At 52.3% G+C, this 22,588-nt stretch overlaps 1 protein-coding gene across 14 annotated transcripts in view; it reads left to right on the forward strand.

Annotated features, from left to right (window-relative positions):
- Window positions 1-401: 401 nt before the first annotated feature.
- B3GNTL1 (UDP-GlcNAc:betaGal beta-1,3-N-acetylglucosaminyltransferase like 1) overlaps window positions 402-22,588 on the forward strand; it is a 110,690-nt gene continuing 88,503 nt past the window's right edge. For 5 of the 14 annotated variants that reach the window (XR_006608283.1, XM_045085600.1, XM_045085597.1 and 2 more), the window contains exons 1-3: window positions 406-550; window positions 1,904-2,020; window positions 2,100-2,199. Coding sequence is in view for 4 of the 14 variants with exons in the window: in XM_045085608.1 (XP_044941543.1) it covers window positions 503-550; window positions 1,904-2,020; window positions 2,100-2,199; window positions 14,942-15,006 (330 nt within the window). In the remaining 10 variants the exon portion in view is untranslated. Of the gene's footprint in view, window positions 551-869; window positions 1,096-1,903; window positions 2,021-2,099; window positions 2,200-14,941; window positions 15,007-22,588 lie in introns of those variants that run through there. The other 9 variants (XM_045085603.1, XM_045085602.1, XM_045085604.1 and 6 more) reach the window with 6 other exon arrangements.

Consider the following 22,588-nt stretch of genomic DNA (forward strand, 5'->3'; position numbering starts at 1 on the left):
CTCCCCGTGACCCCTGCCCTCCTCTGGCCCTCCCCCTCCCCACTGACCCACCCCTCCCCCACCCCCTCCCCACTGACCCACCCCTCCCCCACCCCCCCAGGGCCCTCCCGCTCCCCACCGACCCGCCCCTGGCTCCACCCCTCCCCACGGGTTCGCCCCCTCCCCCTTCCCCGCCCCTGCCCCTCTCCTCCCGGAGCCTGCCCCTCTCCGTGCACCCAGTACCCCCGACCCCCTTCCCACTGACCCACCCCTCCCCCTCCCCTCCCTCCAGGCCCGCCCCCTCCCCGGGTCCGCGCGGTGCTCCCCACCCACCTCGGGCTTCCGGCCTCTCTAGGCCGCTCCCCTCTACTCCCCGCCGATCGATGGCTCTCCGCACCAATAGGATGCGCCCCGGCCTCGGGCCCCGCCTCTCGGGGAGCCGTCTGCGCACGCGCCGCAGGCCGACGTGGGTGGTGGAGCGCCGGAGGCTCCGAGGGCGGGGCGGCTGCCCGAGCGCGTGGCCATGCGGGCCCGGGGGGACCCCGCCGCCGCCGCCGCTGCGCCCCACGTGGTAGGTGCCCGGGCCACGGGGGTCGCTTCCGCCCGCCTCTCCCCTCCTCTACCCCCCCGCCCCACCCCTTCTCCCCCCCTGCCCCACCCCTTCTCCCCCCCTCCCCGCCCCTTCTCTCCACTTTCTCTTCTCCCTCCCCGCCCCTTCCCTTCTCTCCCTCCTTCTCCCCGCCCCTTCCTCTCCCACCTCCTCCCCCCTTCCCTCCCTCTCCTCTCCCCTCTCATCCCCCCGCCCCTCCCCGCCCCTTCTTTTCTCTCCCCTCCTCTCCTTTCCTTCTCTGCCCTCCTTCTCCTCTCCCTCCCGCCCGTCCCGCCCGCCCCTTCCCTTCTCTCCCCCTCCCTACTCCCGCCCCCGCCTCCTCCCCGCGGAGGATCAGCCTTCCCGAGGGCCTGCCCAGGAGGGTCTCCGCCCGAAGGGGCCGCAGCCCGGGAAGCCGATGAAGCCCACCGTGGGGCTGGACGTTGTGTTTTACGTGGCAGATTGGAGGACAGTGAAACACTCCCTCCTTTTCCTTTAAAAAACAGCGTTTCCTTAAAAATGAGCACGTGAGTGCGGCAGGGGACCGCTTCTCGGGTCCCACAAATCCGGGAAGGGGCCGCTGAGTCGGAGGCCCGGAGTCGAGGGCTTGACTGGGTTGCACGTCGGGTTCCGAGTTTGTCCACACCGCATTCGGGCTCGGTGCCCCGCGACCTGCGCACGCTCCCCGTGGACGCTGCACACACGCGTGTCCGTGTGTGGCCTCGTGCGCACCCCGGTCGGGCGCGGGCTCCGGGCTGGGGGCCCCCGTCCGTGTCCGAGGACCCGCGTCCGCCCGCTGCCGGCGGCCGGGCTGCCCGGCGTGGCCCGCTCACTTCCCACGCGTGTGTCTGGTGGCGGCCGCGGGAGGCCCCCGCAGCAGACCCCCGGGCGAGGAGGGCGGAAGGGCCGAAGGGTCGGGGTCCCGGCGTCCCCGCGCCCGCCGCGCTTCACCAGCGTCCGCCGAGAGAGGGACCGGGAGGTTATTCTCAGGCGGGGCAGGGAGACCTGCGGACGCTCGTCCCCCAGGACGATGCTGCCGACCAGTGACGGGCAAACGGCCTGCGCCGTGGGGTCGGGAAGGAGCGTCGCCTCTCCGACTCCCGGTTGCTCTCCGAAGTGCCCACAGACCAGGGCGGGGAGGCCTGGCCTGCTCCGTCTCGGGGGGCCTGCGCGCTGGCGGGGGGCGGGCGCCGGCTCTCCCTGCGGCCTCCCCGTGGGCTCTCAGGGGAGTCCGGCCTCGGCCTCGGGAAGCCCGCGGGGGCCGGCAGGGACACGACCGCCGAGCGGACGGCCTGACGGCGCCGGGGCGCGCTAACTGGTGTCTTTGGCTCGCAGTCGGTCATCCTCCCCGTGCACAACGCCGAGCCCTGGCTGGACGAGTGCTTGCGGTCCGTCCTGCAGCAGGACTTCCAAGGCTCCATGGAGCTCTCGGTCTTCAACGACGCCAGTCAGGTAGTGCCCGCCTTCCCGGTGGGGACGCGGCCTCGCGCGTCCCTCGGGGCTGTTCCGAGCGAGCTCCTCGTGCTTCCAGGACCGGTCTGCGGCCGTCATTGAGAGATGGAAGGGGCGGCTGGAAGACGCGGGGATCCCCGTGGTCATCGGAGGGCACGACGCTCCTGCACCCCGAGGAGGTGAGTGACCGGGCGGGCTAGCAGTCCACGGCGAGGACACCTTCCGCGCCCTGTGGACTTACACACCGTTAACCTTCGAAACAACACCGCGGGCTCTTCCCCCAGCGAAGAGGCGGTGCTCGGGAGTGAGCCGAGTCCCCAGCCCAGGCCGCAGGGTTCCCGCTGGAACCCCAGGCAGGTGCGGACAGCGAGCGCCGCGGGCTCTTCTTATAGGTGAGGATGGGTGGGCGGGGGCTGTTGTAAACAGAAAGTCCATTGGAGGGAACCCGGAGCTGGGAGTATAGTGGCTTCTCATTGGCTGGATGGTGGCCGTCTCTCATTGGCTGGGCTGTTGCCGGGGCAGCAGGAAACCTTCGGTCCCGGAGCTGGGTTAGTGAAGTGGTACCCACCTGCGAGGTGCCTCTCTTCCTGTTGGGTCTGTAGTGATACCCAGGGCTGGCCACAGAGCGCCCCCTGCCGGCCTCCTGACTCTGCTCCAAATAAGATTTTCTTTTCTTAACTTTCATAATAATTTCGTTTTTAAATCCTGGCAGAGTATCCTGAATAATAAAGTTTATCACTTATTAAGAACCCAGTACACCTAAATTTCTTATTCTCTGTTAAGGGTTTCTATGAGATCACCATGCGTACTTTACACTTAGCCTATTAATGCTGTTGGGTGTTTTGATTTTAGTGTGATTGATCATATTATTGATTACCTCTACTTCTTAAAATTATTTCCTTGTGACATTAGATTTCTTTTTGATCATTTTTTAAAAGTCTTATTAAAAACTAGCTTTTGGTTTCAGTGATTTTCTATATATATATTTTTTCTATTTGTCTGTTTTCTGTTTCCACTCTGATCTGTATTTTCTTTCTTTTGCTTACTTTGGGTTAAATTTGTTCTTTTCCTAATTCTTTTTTTTTTCCCTAAGATCTTACTGATTTATTTATCTTAGAGGGAGAGCACACACATGAGCACATTCAAGTGAGGGGTGAGGCGGGAGTGGGGAGGTGTAAGGGCAGAGGAAGAGAGAATCTCAAGCAGAGACCCAGTGACCCTGAGATCAGGACCTGAGCTGAAACTAAGAGTTTGTTGCTCAACTGACGAGTGAGCCAGGTGTCCCTGTTCTTTTCCTCATTCTTAAGGTGGAAGCTGAGGTCATTGATTTGAGACCTTTCTTCTTGTCTTATATAAGCATTTCTTGATATAAGTTTCTCTTTTTCCCTCTTACTGTCAGTTTAGCATATCATAAAAAGAACATACCAATTTTGCTAAACTGATAGTAAGAGGGGAAAAGGGAAACTTATATGTTCTTTTCATGTTGTTCATTCTGTTTCAGGACACCTTCTAATTTTCTTTTGACTTATTTATGGATTATTTACAAGTATGTTATTTAGTTTCCAAATATTTGAGAGGTTTTCCAGATATTTTCTGTATTGATTTCTCTTGTAACTCCTCTGTACTGAGAGAACATACTTTGTCTTGAATGTGTGGCCTATCTTGGCAAACGTCCCATGTGCACTTGGGGACGTTGTGTAGCTGATGGTGTTGGGTGGAGATTTCCATAAATGTGAATCAGATCAAGCCGAGGACAGTCTTGTTTAAATCTACCGTGTTGCTGATTTGGGGTTGACTTGTTCTGTCAGTTATTGAAAGGAAGCACTGAAGCCTTTAACTCTGTCCCTTTGCCTGTTCCTCTCTGTAGTTTTCTCCGTTTGGATTAACAATATTTTCAAACTCTGTTAACATTTAGGGTTGTTAGGAGGAGTTGACCTTTTGTTAGTATGAAGTGACTGTCTTGATTTTGCTGATCTTCTTTCCTCTGAAATCTATATTCTTTGATATTAATTTAACTGCTCAGACTCTATTTTGACTAGTGTTAACATAATATACGTTTTCCCTCTCCTTAAACTTTAACCCATTTGTTGAAGGGTACCTCCTTTAAAGGGTAACCGCTCCCCACAGACTCTTGTAGACAGCAAATCCAGTCTGACAACCTTCACCTTCTAACTCGGTGTTAACATTAGTTACATGTAATATAACAGCTTTATTCCTGTGCCACACAGTTACCTGTCAAAGTGTGGAGTCCTGTGGTTTTAAATGTCCTGTCAAGTCTTTGGCTGTGCTGGCCTCACCGAATGAGCTAAGTGTTTCCTCCTTTTCTGTTGTTGTTGTTGTTGTTTCTTTTTAGAAGAGTGGAAACGACTGATGTTCTTCTCTAAATGTTTGATAAAATTCATCAGTGAAGCCATCTGGTTGGAAGGTTTTTTTAATTTGTTTTTTTGTTTTTTCTGAAGATTTATTTTATTTATTTGACAGAGAGACAGCAAGAGAGGGAACACGAGCAGGGGAGAGGCAGAGGGAGAGGGAGAAGTAGGCTCCCCACCAAGTAGGGAGCCCAGTGCAGCCCAGTGCAGTGTTAATTCAAACTGAGAAATTCCCAGGACCTTGGGATCATGACCTGAGTCAAAGGCAGATGCTTAACTGACTGAGCTACCCTGGTGGTCCTTTTGTTGGAGGGTTTTGATGAATTATTCAGTCTACTTATTTGTTATAGGTATGTTCAGATTTTATATTTCCTTTTGATTTAGATTTGGTAGTTTATGTATTTCTACAGATTGTCCCTTTCATGTAGGTTATTTAATTGGTTGGCACACAGTTGTTTGTAGTATTTTCTTAGAATCCTTTTAAATTTCTGTTAGTCAGTAGTAAGGTACCCACTTTCATTTTGGATTTAGTACTTTGAGTTCTCTCTTTTCTTGGTCTGGCTGAAGCTTTGCCAATTTTGTTGATCTTTTCAAAGGACCAACATTTGGTTTCATTGATATTCCCCTCCCTACCCCCCCCCTTTTTTTACTTTCTATTTCATTTATTTCTCTTCTGATCTTTGTTATTTTCTTCCTTTGCTAGCTGTGTGTTTAGTTTGCTCTTCTTTTTTAGCTTCTTAGCATGTAAAATTAGGTTAGTGATTTGAGATCTCTTTTATGAAGGCATTCATAGCTATGAATTTCTCTCTGAGGATTGCTGTTTTTGCATCCCATAAATTTTCATGTGTTGTGCTTCCTTTTTCACTTATCTCTAGGACTATATCTCTAAGAATATCTAAACATATTCTAAGAATACGTCTAAGGGTATTCCTCTGTTACATGGAACATCTGTATGTGTCTATTAGGTCTGCTGGTTTATGATGTTGTTCGGTTTTCTGTTACCTTACTGCTCTTCTGTCTAGATGATCCATCCATTATTGAAAGTGGGGTGTTGAAGTCTTAAACTATTATAGTAAAACTGCCTTATAAAAAAGAATTAATCCATTTGAGAAAGAGAGATAGTGAGAAAGAGCACAGTGGGGTGGGGACAGAGAGAAGCAGACTCCCTGCTGAGCAGGGAACCCAACACAATGCTCTATCCCAGGACTCTGGGATTGTGACCTGGGCCGAAGGAAGACGCTTAACCACTAAGCCACCCAGGTTCCCCAAAACTGTCTTTTTCTCTCTTCCGTTCTGTCAGTTTTTGCTTCACTTACTTTGGGGCTCTCTTGTTAGGTGTGTGTAGTTTTATAATTGTTATGTCTTCTTGACTGATCCTTCTATCAATATAGAATGTCCTTTATTTCTAGTAACAGCTTTTGACTTAGGGTTTGTTTGTTTGTTTGTTTGTTTATTTGACAGAGAGAAATCACAAGTAGATGGAGAGGCAGGCAGAGAGAGAGAGAGGGAAGCAGGCTCCCCGCTGAGCAGAGAGCCCGATGCGGGACTCGATCCCAGGACTCTGAGATCATGACCTGAGCCGAAGGCAGCGGCTTAACCCACTGAGCCACCCAGGCGCCCCGACTTAGGGTTTATTTTTGCCTGGTATCAGAATGACCAACCAGTCCCGTACTCTTTGGGTCACTAGTTGAATGGAATATATTTTTCCATACTTTCACTTTTAACTCCTCTCTGGTTTGGATCTAAAGTGAGTCTCTTACAGACAGTATTTAAATGGATCATGTGTTTTTAAAATCCATTCTCCCAATCTTTGCCTTTTAATTGGAGTATTTAATCCATTTACGTTTATAGTAATTAGTGACAAAGGCAGCCTTTTACCATCTTGTTGTTTTTATCTGTACATTTTATGTGTTTTTCTGTTCCATAGCCCGCCATTAGTGCTTCCTTTTGTGCTCAGTTGATTATTTCTAGTAGCGTGCCATTTTGATTCCCCTCTAGTTTCCTGTTGCTTGTATTTGTAAGTTATGTTCTTAGTACTTACTGTGGAGATGACAGTTAATATATTAAGTTTACAACAACCTAGTTTGAATTAACACTGATTTAGCTTCAGTACTGTCCAGGGCTCTGTCCCCCACAGTTCTGTGCCTCCCACTTCAAGTTGTTGTCACGGTTCACGGGGATATCATGTGCCCATCGAGGTAGATTTATAATCATTGCTCAATGTATTTGTCTCTTATGTCAGATAGGAAAATTCAAGGTAAAAAAGAGGACAACACTGGCTTTTATATTAACCATGTAGTAAAGTTTATTATCGTCTGTTACTCCTTTGTGTGGTTTCAGGTTCTCGTCCAGTGCAGCTTGGTTGTAGCCGGCAGAGCTCTGTTAGCGTCTCTTATAAGGGCAGGCCTGCTAGGGGAGAGCCCCTCAGCACTTTTTTTTTCTGGGCATGTTTTCATTTCTGCTTCATTTTTGAAGGATGATTTTGCCAGAAAAACAATTTCTGTATGTTATAGAGCTAACCATATGTTACCTACATATTGTTTTATACAATTCCTTTTTAAATCACTTAAAAGAGGGAGGGAGAAAGGTGTATTTATATTGTTTTTTATAATTACTAAATACCTTTGTTGTTTTTGTTTTTCTTTTCATATGGATTTGAAGTACTCCTTGGAATTCCTTGGGGTCAATCTTTTTAGCCCAGAGAATGTCCTTTTGTGTTTTGTTTTGTTTTGTTTTGCTTTTAAATTTGACAGAAAGAGAACACGAGCAGGCAGAGAGAGAGAGAGAGAGAAAGCAGGCTCCCAGCTGAGTAGGGAGCCCGATGCAGGGCTCAATCCCAGGACCCTGAGATCATGACTTGAGCCGAAGGCAGAGGCATTAACCCACTGAGCCACCCAGGCGCTCCTTCCTTTTGTATTTTTTGTAAGGCAGATGTGCTAGAAATCCTCTCAGTTTTTGTTTATCTGGGAATGTCTTCATTTCTTCTTATTTTTGAAAAATAACTTTTCTGGATATAGGATTCTTGGTTAATAGCTCTTCTGTTCGAGTGCTTTGACTGTGTTACCCCACTGCCCCGTGGCCTTGACCACACTCAGAAGCCAGGTCAGCCACGTTTCCCATCCCCTCTAGCAGCAGCTTCCCACCAGAGCTTGAGTGCCGTAACCCATAGACTTCCCCACACCCTACGCAAAGTGCGTGGAGAGTGGGCAGGAACCACTTCTTGGTGATACCGTACCAGGGGTAGACAACGCTCCTGTGCCAACATGGGGGCTGGGTAGAAGGGGGTCCCTGCTTTTCAGTCTCGCGTGCCTGGACCTCAGCCTCAGCACCAGGTGGTGAGGCAGAATGAGAAGTGCTGATGTCCTGTGGCCCCCAGGAGAGTGCGGGACCCACACCATGGGGAGGGGTAGGGATGCAGCAGGTCTCGGATCAAGTACCACAGACTCTCACTGTTCTTCCCAAGATTTAGTCTTTTTTTCAGTGAATATTTCTTCAGTTGCTGTATATCCTTGGAAGTGGTGGTGGTTTTTTTATGATGTCCACCAGCTTCTGTCTAGACAGTTCAGGCAAACTGGGGGACTCTGTGAACTGTCATTCCTGAAGCCTAATTCCAGTCAAGATCCGCAATGGCTCTGTTTTATCCCTATTGACTTAGTCGCTGGAATTCTCCGTTTTGCTATTTCAGGGGTCTCAGCCTTCCAAATGCCCGCCTGTATCATCCATTGCGCATCGTGTGAGGGTCCTCCGACAATGTTTCTTCCCTGCGCCCTCGACGCTGCTCTTGTCCTGTGTTGTGAAACCCCCGGGAGCCCAGCGTTAACTCTAGAGAGACAGACGCAGTAAAGAGGAGACTCTCGCGAACACCCATGTGGCTGCTGTTTCCAGTGCTCGGCACTCACACATCTCCCTTTGCTGTCATTTTCTTTCTGCCTGAAGGACCTTGCACATTTCTGGGGTGTGATGCGTTCCTTTGGCATCAGTGTGTCTGCATCTGGCTCGTGTGGGCTGGTGGACAGTGCATTGAAGAAATGTCCTCACTAGACACACAGCCTTTCCTTAGTCCCATCTGCTGCCCCCAGCTCCCCTCCCGGACAGGGGAGCTTGTCCCTCAGGTCATCTTCCCCAGTGGCTTGTCCCCCTGCTCTCTCTCTTGCTCTCCTTGCTCCCTTCTTCCCACCTTTCCACCTTCCTTTGTTCCTGCAGTCCCTTCCTCTTCAGAGCGGCTGGGAAGACGAGAGAGAAGGCCTGAGACAGCCAGGCTTCTGCATGCTGGGAGCAGCCCCTCCCCACCGATGGTGCCTCTTGAACCTCATGTTCTTTTGCTTCATAGGAATGGAGGGAGGGATGGGCAGTCAGCTCACCTCACAGTGGTGGCTAGAGAGAAGGACAGAACCCCACAGTTCTTCCCAAGTGAGCCCCTGGACTATGCTGTTTGGGTTCCCCCCATGCCAGGGTACAGCCTCCTTCTGTCTCCTGTGGAGGAGCCCGTGGTTTTAAATGAGGTGTTCCAAGTCTTACGACTCTTTTCTGTTTCGAAGGCACTTCTAGTGCTGGGATGAGGTAGGTGGGGTGGACTGCCGGTTTGTGTGCACTCTCTTTTCCAGCTCAGTTTCTTACAGTATCTCTGATTTTGTATGTAAGCAGTCTAACCCTGAGTAGATGTTATTGTTTTGTTCCTTTTTTCTAGTTTATACTTCTCCTATTTTTTTTTAATTAGGATAAAAAGTGTAAAAGAACAATATGGAATCCTGTTACTGAATCCTTGAATTGTTCCTGATATAGAAGGAATGTTCCTAGAGTTTCAGTGTTAAGTGTCTTTACCGTTGCTTTCTGACAGATACCTGTCTTGAGTTAGCTTGTTGTGGTTCCTGACTTAGTAAGCCTTCAGAAAATGAGGGATCAGTGTGGAATTTTATTAAATGTCTCTTAGGTATCTGTTAAGGTGAATACTTCTTTTCTCCTCACATGTTTATCATAGTAAGTGTTAGAACTGTCAGCAATGCCATGATATATTTTTATATGATAAAACTATTCAATTTCCTTAGGATTTTTTAATCTCTGGACATATGGAAAATTGATCTGTAGCTTTTGGGTCCTTGTTTGATGTGTGCTCAGGGATGAGAGTAGGAGGCCTTGGGCTGCTGATGGAGCATTTTTGTGGACTGTAATCGTGTAGCCGTGCAGCCCCCTTCGTCTCCTTTGTCTCCACCTGCCGTATAAACTAGCCCCGTGGCCTATGTACGTGACAGAAAAGACCCATTTGCTTATGCTCACAGATGTCTGCTTTGAGTAGTAACTTTTTTTTTAATAATAGTGTGTGATAAAAAGAAATTCTGGCACACAGAAGGGTCCACAGTGAGACACAGAAGCCCCACACCCTAGAAGCAACAGTGTCATTTGGTTCTTAGTTGACTTACCTCATGCGGTGCTGGCCAGCACGCACATGGACAAGGAAATGTTCAGTGACAAAGTGTTGCACACACATTCCTCCTCCCCCTGGCAGGGCTTCTGTTTGGTCAAAGGGAGTCACACTGTCAGGATGCATAGTCTCTGCTGTGCTATAACTTGTTTTAGGTGCTTTCCTGAGAAGTTGATTCTGACAGTCGCTGCTCGCCAGGTCCTGTCGGGGGGGGGGGTGGTATCCGTCTCTGGGAACTGCCACCATCTCCTGCCAGCTCTGTGCTGTGCCTGGGGCGCCCCAAGGGTCAGGATCTGTGCGGCCTTGAAAGACCTCCTGCGTTACTCTTCCACTTTCTACACACCTGCCATTGTTTGGGGTTTTCCCCTTCTCTTTTTCTTTTATTTATTTTTCATTTTGTGTGTTCCTTTTTTGTGTTGCTGGAGTCCTCCTTAAATCTACCATGTAGATAGTAATTATATTTGGAGTTTTTACGTGTCTGAAAGGTCTTCACTTTGTTGTTAGGCTCAGTTGACAATTTAGCTGGGTATAGAATTCTAGGTTCAGAATCATTTCCCTTAGAATTTTGAAGGCTTACCTCATTATCCTCTGGTGTCCTCTGGTTTTGATAAGAAATCTTCTTTCAGTCTCTTTAAAGGTTTCCTTTCTGGAAGTGTTTAAGGTTTTTCTCTTTATGTTTTGGGTTTTGAAATTTGATAATGCTGCGTCAAGCCGTAGTCAGTTTTCATGTATCCTCAGTTTTTATACTGAATGATTAGCTTTGTACTCTTAGCTTTGGCTGTAATATATTGGGCTTCCTTTAGGTTCACTTCAGAGTTTTTGTGTAAGACTTGAAACCAGCATGCCTGCGTTTGCTGCTGGGTTGAAGGAGCGGGGAGGCCGGATGATGATGCTGGAGCTGGTGAGTAGGCTCCTGCAGGTGAGAGGAGTCTGTCCTCCTTTAAATGGTGGGCCTCAGCTTTGGTTGCTTGTCAGAAGTGCCTGTGCAGCTTTGGGAGCCCTGATGTCTGACCCTGAGTCCTAGCCTAGATGTGCTTGAGTAGTTGGTCCAGGAACAGCCTGTGCCCTGTGATTGGGGGTGCTTCCTGAGAAATACTGGGTGTGTCTATGGTTGAGAAGCAGAGCTTTGAAAGAAGCTGAGGAGAGCTGTGGCATCAGCCCCCCTCCTTCATGGGCTGGGTCCTCAGGGAGTCATACTTCAGGGTGGGCAGGCTGCAGATTTGGGACCCCTCGGGGTCCCCAGCTCTCTCCAGGGCTGTATGGGTTCTGCTCGAGTCCTGTTCAGACTGGCGTTGGCTTTCCTCTCTGGGTGGGCGTATAATTTATGCTTTGGCAAGGTTCTCCGGGGACGTGTGAGACAGAAGAGACGTCCACTTTTCCCAGACGCTTCTTGCCCTCAAAGTCCCTTCATCCTGTTTCCATTCTCTGCTCTTGTCTGGTTTTGGTGGTCAGGTGGGTCCGCTGGCCTCACTTCTGATTCTCATGAGCATGCCCTAAGGATGACCTCACAGAGTTTGTGCCTGGCCCTGTGGGGACTCGCTGGTTTACTCAGAGTTCACAGAGGGCATCTGAGTCCAGCTGTCTCCTCCTGAGCTCTTAGGGCCCACGCTCAGACAGGGCTAACCTCCCCATACACTGGCTCTCCCTGCACGCTGGCTCTCCACAGAGCAGCGTGCGGCCCCATGCGGGCGGCTCAGGGGCCTATCCTCCCGGCGCCCTTGCCTTCACCTTCCGCCACGTCCCACCAGCACTCAGTCTCTGTCTCCATGTCCCTGGGCGGAGGAGGAGGAGGATGCTGGTGGCGGTGAGTGAAGTGGCTGAGCTCACAGGATGAAGCAGACGCTTCTCTCCCAGAGCGTGCCCCTAACCCCACACCACATCCCTCACAAACAGTGCCCTGTGTCCTACTTAGGAGAGCAGGAAAGTGTGAACACATATTAGAAAAAATTTAAAACCAGAAATAGTCGTTAAAATTGGTCGTTTAAAAGAAAGCTTTTTCTAAGTTTATGTTAGAAGACCACACTCCTTGGCATTGCTTCTCAGTGGCCCTGCCTCCTGGGGCAGAGGACCGGGCGGCAGGGGGCCAGGCTTCGGTGGGCCCCACCCTCCACCTCCCTGTGCCTCAGTTTCCTTTGCGGGCAGCAGGTGCCTGTGCCCAGTGCTGAGAAGGAATAGCACTGGAATTGCTGGGTAGCTGCCCCACTCTGGGCGTCCTGATCTTCCCCGTGGTCTCGTGTTCTGCTTTTTCCCAAATTATTTCTTGTTTTCATTGTTTGAAATAGAAAACTTGAAAGAAATCAATTATTGTTGAACATCTATTTCGACTTGCTTCTGAGATGTGTAAACAAATTGTGATTTCTGAAACTGGTTTGAAGGTCATTTAAAAATATTCTTTAATTTTTTTTTAAAAGATTTTATTTATTTATTTGACAGAGATCGCAAGTAGACAGAAAGGCAGGCAGAGAGAGAGGGAGAAGCAGACTCCCTGCTGAGCAGAGAGCCCGATGCGGGGCTTGATTCCAGGACTCTGGGATCATGACCTGAGCCTAAGGCTTTAATCCACTGAGCCACCCAGGCACCCCAAAATATTCTTTAAGATGTTTTGTATCTTCTATGGTTCATAAAGGAAGTCAAGGGCATTTTGGTGACAGTGTGTCTTTGCTTGATTAATCTGCACTTTAAACCCAAGTTCTGTTTCTTGTAAAATATTTTTTATAGATTAGATATAACTTGAGTCCTATCACATTCATACGTGTGTTGTCAATAACAAGAAAATCTGTTGTCGCGTGAAGGAAGGGGCCGTGACGCTGTTGTGAAGGAGACCCTGCGCCACAGTCACAGGATGGAGTGAACTCAGTGACATCCAGAAGAGTGTGTTTTCCTGAAATGATATTTTCTGAAGTAGAAAAAGTTATGTGAACTCTTAGATACATAAATCCACACGTTTCTTTTCTCAGGCGTGCTGAGTTATTTAAATTGGATTAAGAATCATTTCTTATTATTTCACGTCATAATAGAGCAAAACATTTCTTTAAAACGCAGTCACTTGCTGAAGTGAAAACACAACGCAGGCTGCCCGCTTCTCTCCAAGAGTGAGTTTTTCTTGCCGTGACCATGACAACCGGCTCCATCACAAAGGGACAGCCTCCCTGGACGTCAGGCCCTGGCACAAACCTCTGACTTTCTTCAAGGCAGTAATATTAAAGCAAATTCCTTGTCCTTGCCAAACGTAGGCTCATTGTGAGGAAATCCCAGCTTCCTTCGTGAGACACGTTTTCCTTCATTATCCAAATTCTGGTTCAATTTTTCCCCTTCTGAAATCGGACTGCACAAAGCAGCTCTTGAAGCAGAACTCCTGGTCATTTAATGTGACTGTGGACCGTCTCTTCCCATTTCATCGTGTGTGTCTTTGGTCGGAGCCCGTGAGACCTTTGCCCGGGCCTGCCATGCCTGGTGGTGGGGACAGTGCTTCAGTCCATCTCTGGGCCCTGCCCCTGCCTCTTACATCTGTGCTTCTTGGGGACCTGGGGCTGCTGTGCTCACTGATTCGGGTGGGCTGAGCGCTAGGGTTAATGCTAGAGCCTGAGTTGCTATCTGGTGGGAAAACAGCCTGGACAAGGGCACTGGCCTGGGTCACAGCCTGGGCTACCTGGCCCTGCTCTTCTGGCCCAGCGGACTGGCAGTGGTGCTGGAGTTGGCTCGAAGCCGCTGACTGGAGCTGCAGACGTCCTTGGTGTGAAAAACGGGCGTGCTCCGGTGCAGCCTAAGGCAGCAGCACCAATAAGACATGCTTTGGGTCCCCCGAGCTGGTGTGCGAGGGGGATTTATTGTTCGATGTCTGCGCACTTCTGCTCCACTTTGTGTGGCTTTTCTCCGTGGCGCCAAGTCCGTGACTGGCTGGTTAACTCGGTGCAGGTATTGGAGGGGGTGTCCCTCGTGCCCTCTGAGTACCGCCTGGAACCAGCCTCTGGCCGCAGCTGGCTCAGCGTGAATTCCCACGGCCGCTCCTCACCAGATAGCGGATGGGGCTGGCTTGCCCGCCTACCCGCCGCGGCCTGCTGCTCTGCACCACTGGGCCTCTGCTCTCTCTCAGACTCCAGCAGCCCCAGACCCCCACTTGCCCCCTTGTCGTCATAAGCCTCCCGACACTTCTCCTGGCACCTTTCGTTTGGCACTGAAGTGAAAACACAACGTGGGCTACTCTCCTCTCCAAGAAGGAGAGATCGCCAGAGGTCGTCACGTAACTTTTTTCAACTCAGTTGTAATCTCTCTGAAGGCAAAGTGTTCTTGAAACATAACACACGTCCAGAAAAGCGCACTGATCATAAATGCCGGTTCGGTTAATTTTCTCGGACGGAGCGCGTCCCCAGCGCCGTGATGAAGAGCTGACCGTGTCCCTTCCGGCCCTGCCCACATCCCAAGGGAACCACCTGATACCAGGTGACCTGGCTGCTGTGGGACTTTGAACGCCATGTGGGCATCAGCCACACCGTGTGCAAACCGGAGCTGCTCGCCCTCATCACAGTATATCTTTGGCTTTCCCATCCTACGTCAGGGGCCGTCACGGCTTGGGGAGGTGCAGGGGTGCTCGGGGGGCCTGCTCCTAGTGAGGGAGCCGCGGGGTCCCGGTGTGTGCGTGTGCACACCTGGTAAGCGCTGGCACTGACCACAGCTGCCCCTGGGGGATGCGTTCCGATAACTGCTCGCGGTGTCCGGCTCAGCGAGCTTGTACCGACCGCTCGCACACACGGGCTCCCCCTCCCCCGGCCGCCATGTCGACAGCCTCTGCCCCGGCGCTTCCACCAGGGACGCTTTGAGTTTTTTCTTTCTGAATGTTCCCCGCGGCTTCGCTTCATGTTACACTCGGTAAATGGTTGAGGACTCTGTTTTCCTCCAGGGAACAGTCCCTGCTCCGTACACTGGTCCCGGGGGCTCTCGGGGTCCCAGCCCCTAAAGATGGAGCAGTGATTTCTGTTGGCTTAGCGTTCACTCCGTCTCAAGCGGACCTGTTCTCACCTGGTTGTGTACCGCGTTCTTCGCTCCCTTGGGGGGCCATTACCCTAGATCCTGGGGAAGAGAAAGGCGCTGAAAACCAAATTATAAAAGAACTTTTCTCTTCCTTTTTTCAAACAGTTGGATATTCTAAAAATCAAGCCATAGCACAGAGCTCAGGATCTTACCTTTGCTTTTTGGATTCGGTAAGTAACATTGTTTTATTTAAAGTGTGTGTGTGTGTAGTGGTTGAATAGATAAATGACCTGACATTTTAGTTCCTGAAAATCATGGTTCTGATATTTAATGATCAGACTTTAAAGTTCCTGGGCTCTTACTGTCAAATTGCCATAGCACTTAATGAGTTCATTTTTAGTAACTAGGATTCTATGAAAATGCAGAATTGCACAGCAGAATCACTTAGACAAACACTTAGAGGATGCACAGCTTTAGAGGAAATAGTGCAGGCGAGCGATGAGAAAGCCCAGAGAAGGGTAGGTAGTACGTCTGTCGGGAAGGACAGAGGGACAGGAGTGGGGGGCCCAGGACAGCCGACGGCTGGTGGGTTTTAACATATCTTTCAGTCACTTGTGACCAAGGAAACATAAGGTATGTTAGTGAGAACACCCAAGTTTTTAAAAATCTGTGCTCACAGCGTTTTCGGAAGTGCGGTTCCTCTATAGTTGAAACGTGGGAATTGGGGTGTTGGTGGCATCGTTATGCAATTAGTATCAAGAACGTATGAGATGCGGGCGCCTGGGTGGCTCAGTGGGTTAAGCCTCTGCCTTCAGCTCGGGTCATGGTCCCAGGGTGCTGGGATCGGGCCCGTGTCGGGCTCTCTGCTGGGCAGGGAGCCTTCCCCCTGCCCCGTGTGCCTACTTGTGATCTGTCAAATAAATAAATAAAATTAAAAAAAAAAACTTATTAAATGCTCATGCCCTCAGCTCCTTGACGTCACCTGTAGGGCTCGCAGGAACTCTGGAAACGACATGTGTCCCGTCAGGATGTGGGATCAGCACAGCGTTTCTGAAGCATCTTCAGTCACGCGGCAGAGGGTTAGCACAGGCGGAAAGGGCCAGACTGCATAGGTCGTGTGTGCTCGGCCGTGGGTTTCTCTCACTCACCTTAAAACAGAACGTAGGCACGTCTGCGCGTGTGCAGTCTCCCTCGGCCCCACAACTTCTGGGCACTTTGGGCGGCTGCTCTTGGTCTTCGTCTTCGCAAGGTCAGCCGTGGTTCAGAGTTTTTGCTGAATTAATTCTCCAACGAACCTGCTTGTCATCTCGTTCGGGTTCGGGTGAGGCCTGGGTCCACGGGCAGGTTTGGGGAGATTGTGTTTCTGTGTGAGCAGGCGGCAAAAAACTGCTTCTCAGGCAGCTCTGGTCTTGGAGACAGACACTGGGGCGACCGTGTCCGTCCGTCCTGCCGCTTCAGCAGCTCCTGTTTCTTCTTCTGCCTCATTTCTTAGAACTCCCTCTGGTTCCCTCATCTCCTGCAGACGCGGCTCTGGGGCCTGTTCTCACTCTCAGGTGGTCCACCCAGCATTTTCCTAAACAAAGACAGTTTTTCCACTGAAGACAGCAAAGTGTGCTTTTCACAGCCTTTGGGTGAAGGCAGGAGGCGATTTTCTGCTTCTCCTTTAGGGCTGTTCTTTCTGAAACACCATACTCGGGAAGCTCCACCAGCAGGACGCAGGTGAAGGAGAGAGGAGGGCTGGAGACATCTTCTCCTGTCTGGTGCCCTCCAGGGCTTTCTCCGTGTTCGCTGGAGGCCAGGAGAGAAAACGGAGGAAGGCCAAGTGGGACCCGGCAGAGCCAGTTCAGAACGGCCAGAACCGCAGACCAGGAAGGCTCCTGATGAAGCGGGTGGAGGGCAGCACGGACAACCAGGTCCCTCAGTGGTGGGCAGGAAGAGAAGGTGGGGTCAGAAGCCCGGCTAGTCCCGGAAACCGTGGGGAGGGGGGTGCGCTGGGGGTCAGAGCCACGAGAGCCCTGCTGCCAAGAGAGGAAGGCTGCCACATTGGGTATGACCGTGTCTCCGTTCTGGGCGTGGGAGAAACGCGGTGTCGCCAACATCTGACCAAGGAAAACTTGCCCTGACTCGAGAAATGTGACCTGTTCTTGCAGTTTACTTAAAATAAATCCAGACTGAGGTGATTTTTTTTTTTTAAAGATTTTATTTATTTATCTGACAGAGAGAGATCACAAGTAGGCAGAGAGGCAGGCAGAGAGAGAGGAGGAAGCAGGCTCCCTGCCAAGCAGAGAGCCTGATGCGGGACTCGATCCCAGGACCCTGAGATCATGACCTGAGCCGAAGGCAGCGGCTTAACCCACTGAGCCACCCAGGCGCCCCCGTGAGGTGAATTTTGGTGAGTTTTGCCTGGGATGGGCATGACTGCCTAGCCGTGCTCACCAGGGCAGGGGTGGCACCGTCCATCCGCCTTCCCGGTGGCTGGTGGGCGCAACTGCCTGCCAGAGGGCTGGGCACGCAGATGGGCAGGCACATCTGGTTCATTAGGACCCAATGGCTCCAGGCCATAGGGTGGAGGAGGAGAAGCAAACAGAAGCCTGGCCTTTGAAGGAGGCGGCCTTTACTCTGTGTGCCCTGACAGGGACTTGGGTTCCTGGGCCCTTGGGGTGAACAGATATGGTGTGTGTGGGAAGGAGGGCTTCGAGCTTCGTCCCGTGTCCGCTTTCCTGAGGGCGGCCCTTGCATGGGTCCCCCACCACAGTGGAGAACCTCTGCCTGCAGCCACTTCCCTTAGGACCCTGGCCGTCCCATGTCTGCTCAGGAGCCCTATTAGCCACCACAGAGCTGTCTGTCCTGACGGCCACAGCACCTGACGGTGGCAGGGGACCACCGGGAGGGAGTCTGGGCCCGCGGCCCACGCAGAGGGGCCAAGGAGACCCCCCGGAGGATGCCCCATCTTCCAGGAGGTGGGTTGGTGTCCTCAGTAAAGGACAGAGACAGGCCCCGCCCTGTGCGGCCCTCAGCTGCGGTCGCGCCCTGGTCTGACCGCTGCCCGTGGCCACGTGCACCTTGGCTTTGTTACGTTTCTGATCTCCGAGGTTGGTTCATTTCTGGGCTCGCTCATTCCCTTTCAGCCTTTCTGCTTACTTTCTCCCGAGGTTAAGATGATACCTTCTCTTCTAGGGACGGCTCGGGTGTTCCTAAGTCCTGAATGTAGCGACCCAGGTATTGTCGCCTCTCCCAGCCTAGAGGAGTTCATCTTCTTCTTTCCAAACGTAGACCTCAGGGAGCAGAGAGCTGAGTCGGTCACGAGCCTCGCTTCAGGACGCTCGCTCATGCGTCCGGCAGCCTCTCTTTGGTCTGTACCTGGGGTCTTGACGGTGGTGCAGTGCGGTGTTCGTGCCCATGCAGGACTGCAGCCGGCTGGCCTGCTGACCGCCCCCTGCCACCCCCGCAGCAGTCTGCTACCTGCCACACGCTGTGTCCTAACCTGAACTCTGGTATTTGCACAGAGCTGAAAACATCACCTAAAAACTTCAGTGTTTTTATCTTTATGCAAAGAGTATCAGGCTATGTAATATTTTAAAACGTGTGTTATTAAGATCCATCCATATTATATATATCTTTATAGATCAGTTTTTTTAAATGGAGGTAAAATTTATATGCAGTGAAATGCAAGATTTCAGTGTGAAAATTACACACAAAGTGAAAATTTGGTGAGTTTTGACAGCTGCATCCCCGCTGAGACACAGACCATTTCTGTCCCTTAGAACGTCCACTGTGCTTCTGCGGGACCCAGATCCGCAGGGGAAGCTGCACAGAACACCCTTGGCTGCAGCCTCTTCCCCCGTGGTTAGGGTTAGGGTTAGGGTTACTGACACGGGGGCAGTTTCCTGTCCAGGTTATTTTACTGACACTCTTATGTCCGTCTTTTTGTGAATGTGTATTTCCCTTTCTCTTGGGGAGACACCGAGGGGCGGCGTTGACTGGTCACGGGAAAGGTGTTCCTCACTGAAAATGAACCTGCCGAGCCCTGAGGTTGCTCAGTGCACAGCTGTGGGGGGCCCACCTCGCTGGCACGGACGCTGTTGGTCCCCGTCTTAACCATCCCGCAGGTGCAGGGTGTGTCTCATTGCAGCTTTGGTTTGCATTTCTCTGGTGCCTGGTGTTGTCGAACACTTCTCATGGGTTTCATGGCCGTTCGTTTCTTTTGTGATGTGTCTCTTCAAGTCTTTTGCCCGTTTTTCTTTAATTGGGCTGTTCGTCTTGTGTCAGTGAGCCATGGAGGTTCTGTGTTTGGGGTGCAGGTCCGCTGTCTGTCGTGAGTGTTCTCTCTGTGACTCACCTTCACATGTAGTGATGTCTTTTGATGAACAGAAGTTCTAAATTTTGTTGAACTCCCAGTGTACTTTTTTATTTTATAGTTAATTTTTCCTTTCTCCCCAGAGGAGAAGCTGTTCTCTCACGTTTTCTTCTAGCAGCTCATGGCTTTTCTTTTGTATTTAGACCATGATCTGTCTCATGTCGGTTTCTGTACAAAGCAGGACCTGAGGCTCACGGGAGATCGCGAGTCCAGTGCCCGCTGTGGAGCACGTGGTGTTTTCCCTGTTGAGCTGAAGGCCGTCGGCCTGCCCGTGGGGGCTCCTTCCCACCCCGCCACACCAGTCTCTGCAGCCTGGGGTGCCCGCGTTAGGCTTGCCGCACAGCTCGGCCCACAGAGACAGACTGTCCCCAGCCTTTGGTCTCAGGGGTGCCACTGCCACACCCCGTGGTGTCTCAGGAGCGAGTTGGGTGCAGTCCTTGCTGCAGAGCATGGCCGTCTGTCACGCGGCGGCAGCCCTCAGAGCCCGGCCACGGGGTCCACGGCCTCCCAACGCTTAGCACCGTCGGCCTCTTGACTTCTGCTGGGGCCTCTCGGTGTTTCAATCTGTTGTCAAATGGGAGCCCTCGCTCGTCTTTCCGCCAGTTTTTCTCTCTCAAGCTGAGAGAAAAGTAGGAAGGACGGTGCGGAGAACTGGACTTTGTGCCTAGCCTTGCATCTGTCACCTGGAGCGCTGGGCTTCCTGCCAGGAAGGACGCCTCCACCCATGCGGGACGGACCCTCACACCTGGCTTGTCCACATGTCACCGGAGGCCTGATCAGGACCACACGCTGGAGCCCATTGTCTCGTGGCCTTCGTCTCTGTCTGGAACATTCTGAAGCCTGTCCTTGACTTTCCCCATCTGGGTGTTTTGGAAGGTCACCGGGCACTTGTCTTGTAGACAGGTTGTCTGCTTTCTTCACGACGCCTCCTCGTGTGGAACGCGATTCTGATTCGCCCTGTTCCTGGTGGTGCTGCCTCGGGTCGCCCAACGCGGTGGACCGCAGAGCCGTGCCAGGCCCTCCCGGCCCCCCCCGGGGATCGCCGTTCCCTCGGCTGGCCTTTCCTGGAGGGCACGTCGGGGTCTGCCGCCATCTGCAGCGAAGGCAGGGGACGGACGGTGCCTCAGAACAAAATGTGTTTGCAGGGAGACGGCTCCTGAGGCCTCCTCGCTGGGCCGCACTTGGGCTTGCTGGCCCTCGGGCTCAGCGGCTTGCTGTGTCTGGAACATGGGGTGCTTGTCCGTGGGAGGCGCCGCCCACCGGGAGGTCATTCATCTGTGGGCCCCATGTGGGCCCCGGTGCCGGGTGCGGCGGCACAAAACAGGTTGAAGAGCACAAGCCAGTGTCTCTGCAGCAGCATCGCCCCCCACCCCTGCAGAGCCTCGCACACTGTCTCCCCTGCAGCTTCCCCGCAATGCCCTTGCCTCTGAGTGCCGCCGGCTCACGAGGAGCTGCACCCCTCGCCCTGCACGCGGGTTCCCTGCTCCCGGCCATCACCAGCTTGCACATGCCTGTCTGGGAGTGCCTGGGCCTTCACGCCTCAAGCACCCCGCTTGGAGGAGGGCCTCACGGCAGCGTCTGAAAAAACGTGTGCTGAGGAGCGTGGCCCCCACACACTCAGCTGCTGTTGGGCATCTTGTCAGCATCCTGTGACCTCCGGTCCCCCGTCACATACATGCTGTCATGTTCACGCTGACGTGCCCTTGTCTTGGAAGCCGTTGGAAAGAGACATTGGCATCTGAATTTCTACATTTGCTTGTTTGTCATCAGGGTAAAGAAATGTGGTCATTTTTATGTGTCGACCCTGCAGAGCCCCCTTTAGCTCTAGGTTTTGGGGCAGAGTCCTGAGGACGTGCTAGGCCGTCATGTCCTCTGCAAAGAGCATGGTTTATTCCTTCCTCTCCGATCTTGGTGCCTCTCGCCCCACTCCTGCCTCCCTGCCCTGAACATCACTGCGGCGAGGGCAGCAACCTCCCTTGTCCGGGTCCCGCAGGTCCGCTCCAGCCTCGATAGCTGATGGCCGTCCTCGGGGAAAGGAGCTGGGCTTTGTCGGACATTCTTTCTGTGGCAGTCAGGATTTATTGGTTTTTAAAATATGTTTGCTACTGAAGGTTTATGAGTTTCTCCTGTAGTTTTGGAATTTGGATTTTTTCTGATTGTCAAGAATCATTCCTGCGATTTGGTGAGCTCTTTCAAACAACGGCCTCAAGATTTTCTCAAATCATATGAGTTTTTCAGTATTAGCTCCTAATTTTTTTTTCCACCTAGTTTTTTCCTCTTGGGTCTCTTGTGTGTGAATGTCCGGCCCTACAGTTGCCCGCTTCTCTGTGACTTCTGTGTCTGTAATTTTGCATGTCGCTGTCCGGCCTTCCAGCTGGGGGGCTGTGACCACACACTTCATGCTCCCTTTGCTTTCTGGGGCTGGAGCTCTGGCTCCGCTCCCGGGAGCCTTGCCTCCGTGTGCCAGGGCACCTCCGGGGGCTCCTGTTTTGCAGGGGGCCACTCCCTGGACTGTTCCGCCTTTTTCCTCTCTGTACCCACTGGACAGATGTTTCCTGAGTGGTTCCGTCGTCCTGTAAAAGCTGCCAGCTCAGTGATGTGAGAAAGGTGGTCGTGGGGGCTCTGCCCACGCTCACTGCATCACGGGTGTCTGCGCCCCCACAGGTCGGTCCCTTTGGTTCTGCTCCTGTTGAGAGACATGCCTCCTCCAACGGGCTTGGAGTTGGAGTGGAGAACAGGGCTGGTGGGGCTTTGAATCAGCCAGTCCTCTCTGAGTGGCTGCCTAGAACCCGGGAAATCTGGGCCACGGCGGGGCCATGTGGTAGGTTCACGTCTGCGGGCCTGCAGACACCTCCTTATCCAACTGACTGTCGGTGACAAGTTTGGGCTCCATGGGCAAGGGGTGGGCAGGAAGTCCTGGCGGGGGCGGGAGGCGCAGGAGGGAGCGGGGCCGGGCCTCCAGGCTGCTGCCTCACTGGGCCGAGTCGTCACTCCAGCCTCACAGACGCTGCTATGCAGGGATCCACACGGCTTCTGCGAGATTCCATTCCCAACTGGGGTGAACCTCAGTGGCTGGCACATGAGAATTTCCTTTTGTTTTAAAAAGCACGGTTTTTGTTCTGCCTTCAACAACGTATCAGGGTAAATAAACACCCCCATCCGTTCAAATAAACAAGGGACAGAAAACTCGAAGCTTTGTTTAGAAATTGTTTTGCACTTTATCAACTCTTGTGAGTGTGTGTTGATGGCCTTGTGCTTCCCCACACGTGGGGGTGTTTGCGGGGAGAGCGCTGGGGCGCATTGGGGTGATGCCCACCCCCGCTTCTCCGGACAGCACCGCCTCTCCTCGGATCTCCTGAGATGAATTCCGGGCTCTGGGTTGGAGCCAGAGTCGAGGGCGTGAGCTGGGTCAGGAGGAGGGCCTGTGGTCTTGGTGGGACTGTCCCCAGACGAGG

This window comes from Mustela putorius, unplaced genomic scaffold (assembly GCF_011764305.1).
Source record: "Mustela putorius furo isolate JIRA1106 unplaced genomic scaffold, ASM1176430v1.1 tig00000873_pilon_pilon_pilon, whole genome shotgun sequence".
Taxonomy (NCBI): domain Eukaryota; kingdom Metazoa; phylum Chordata; class Mammalia; order Carnivora; family Mustelidae; genus Mustela; species Mustela putorius.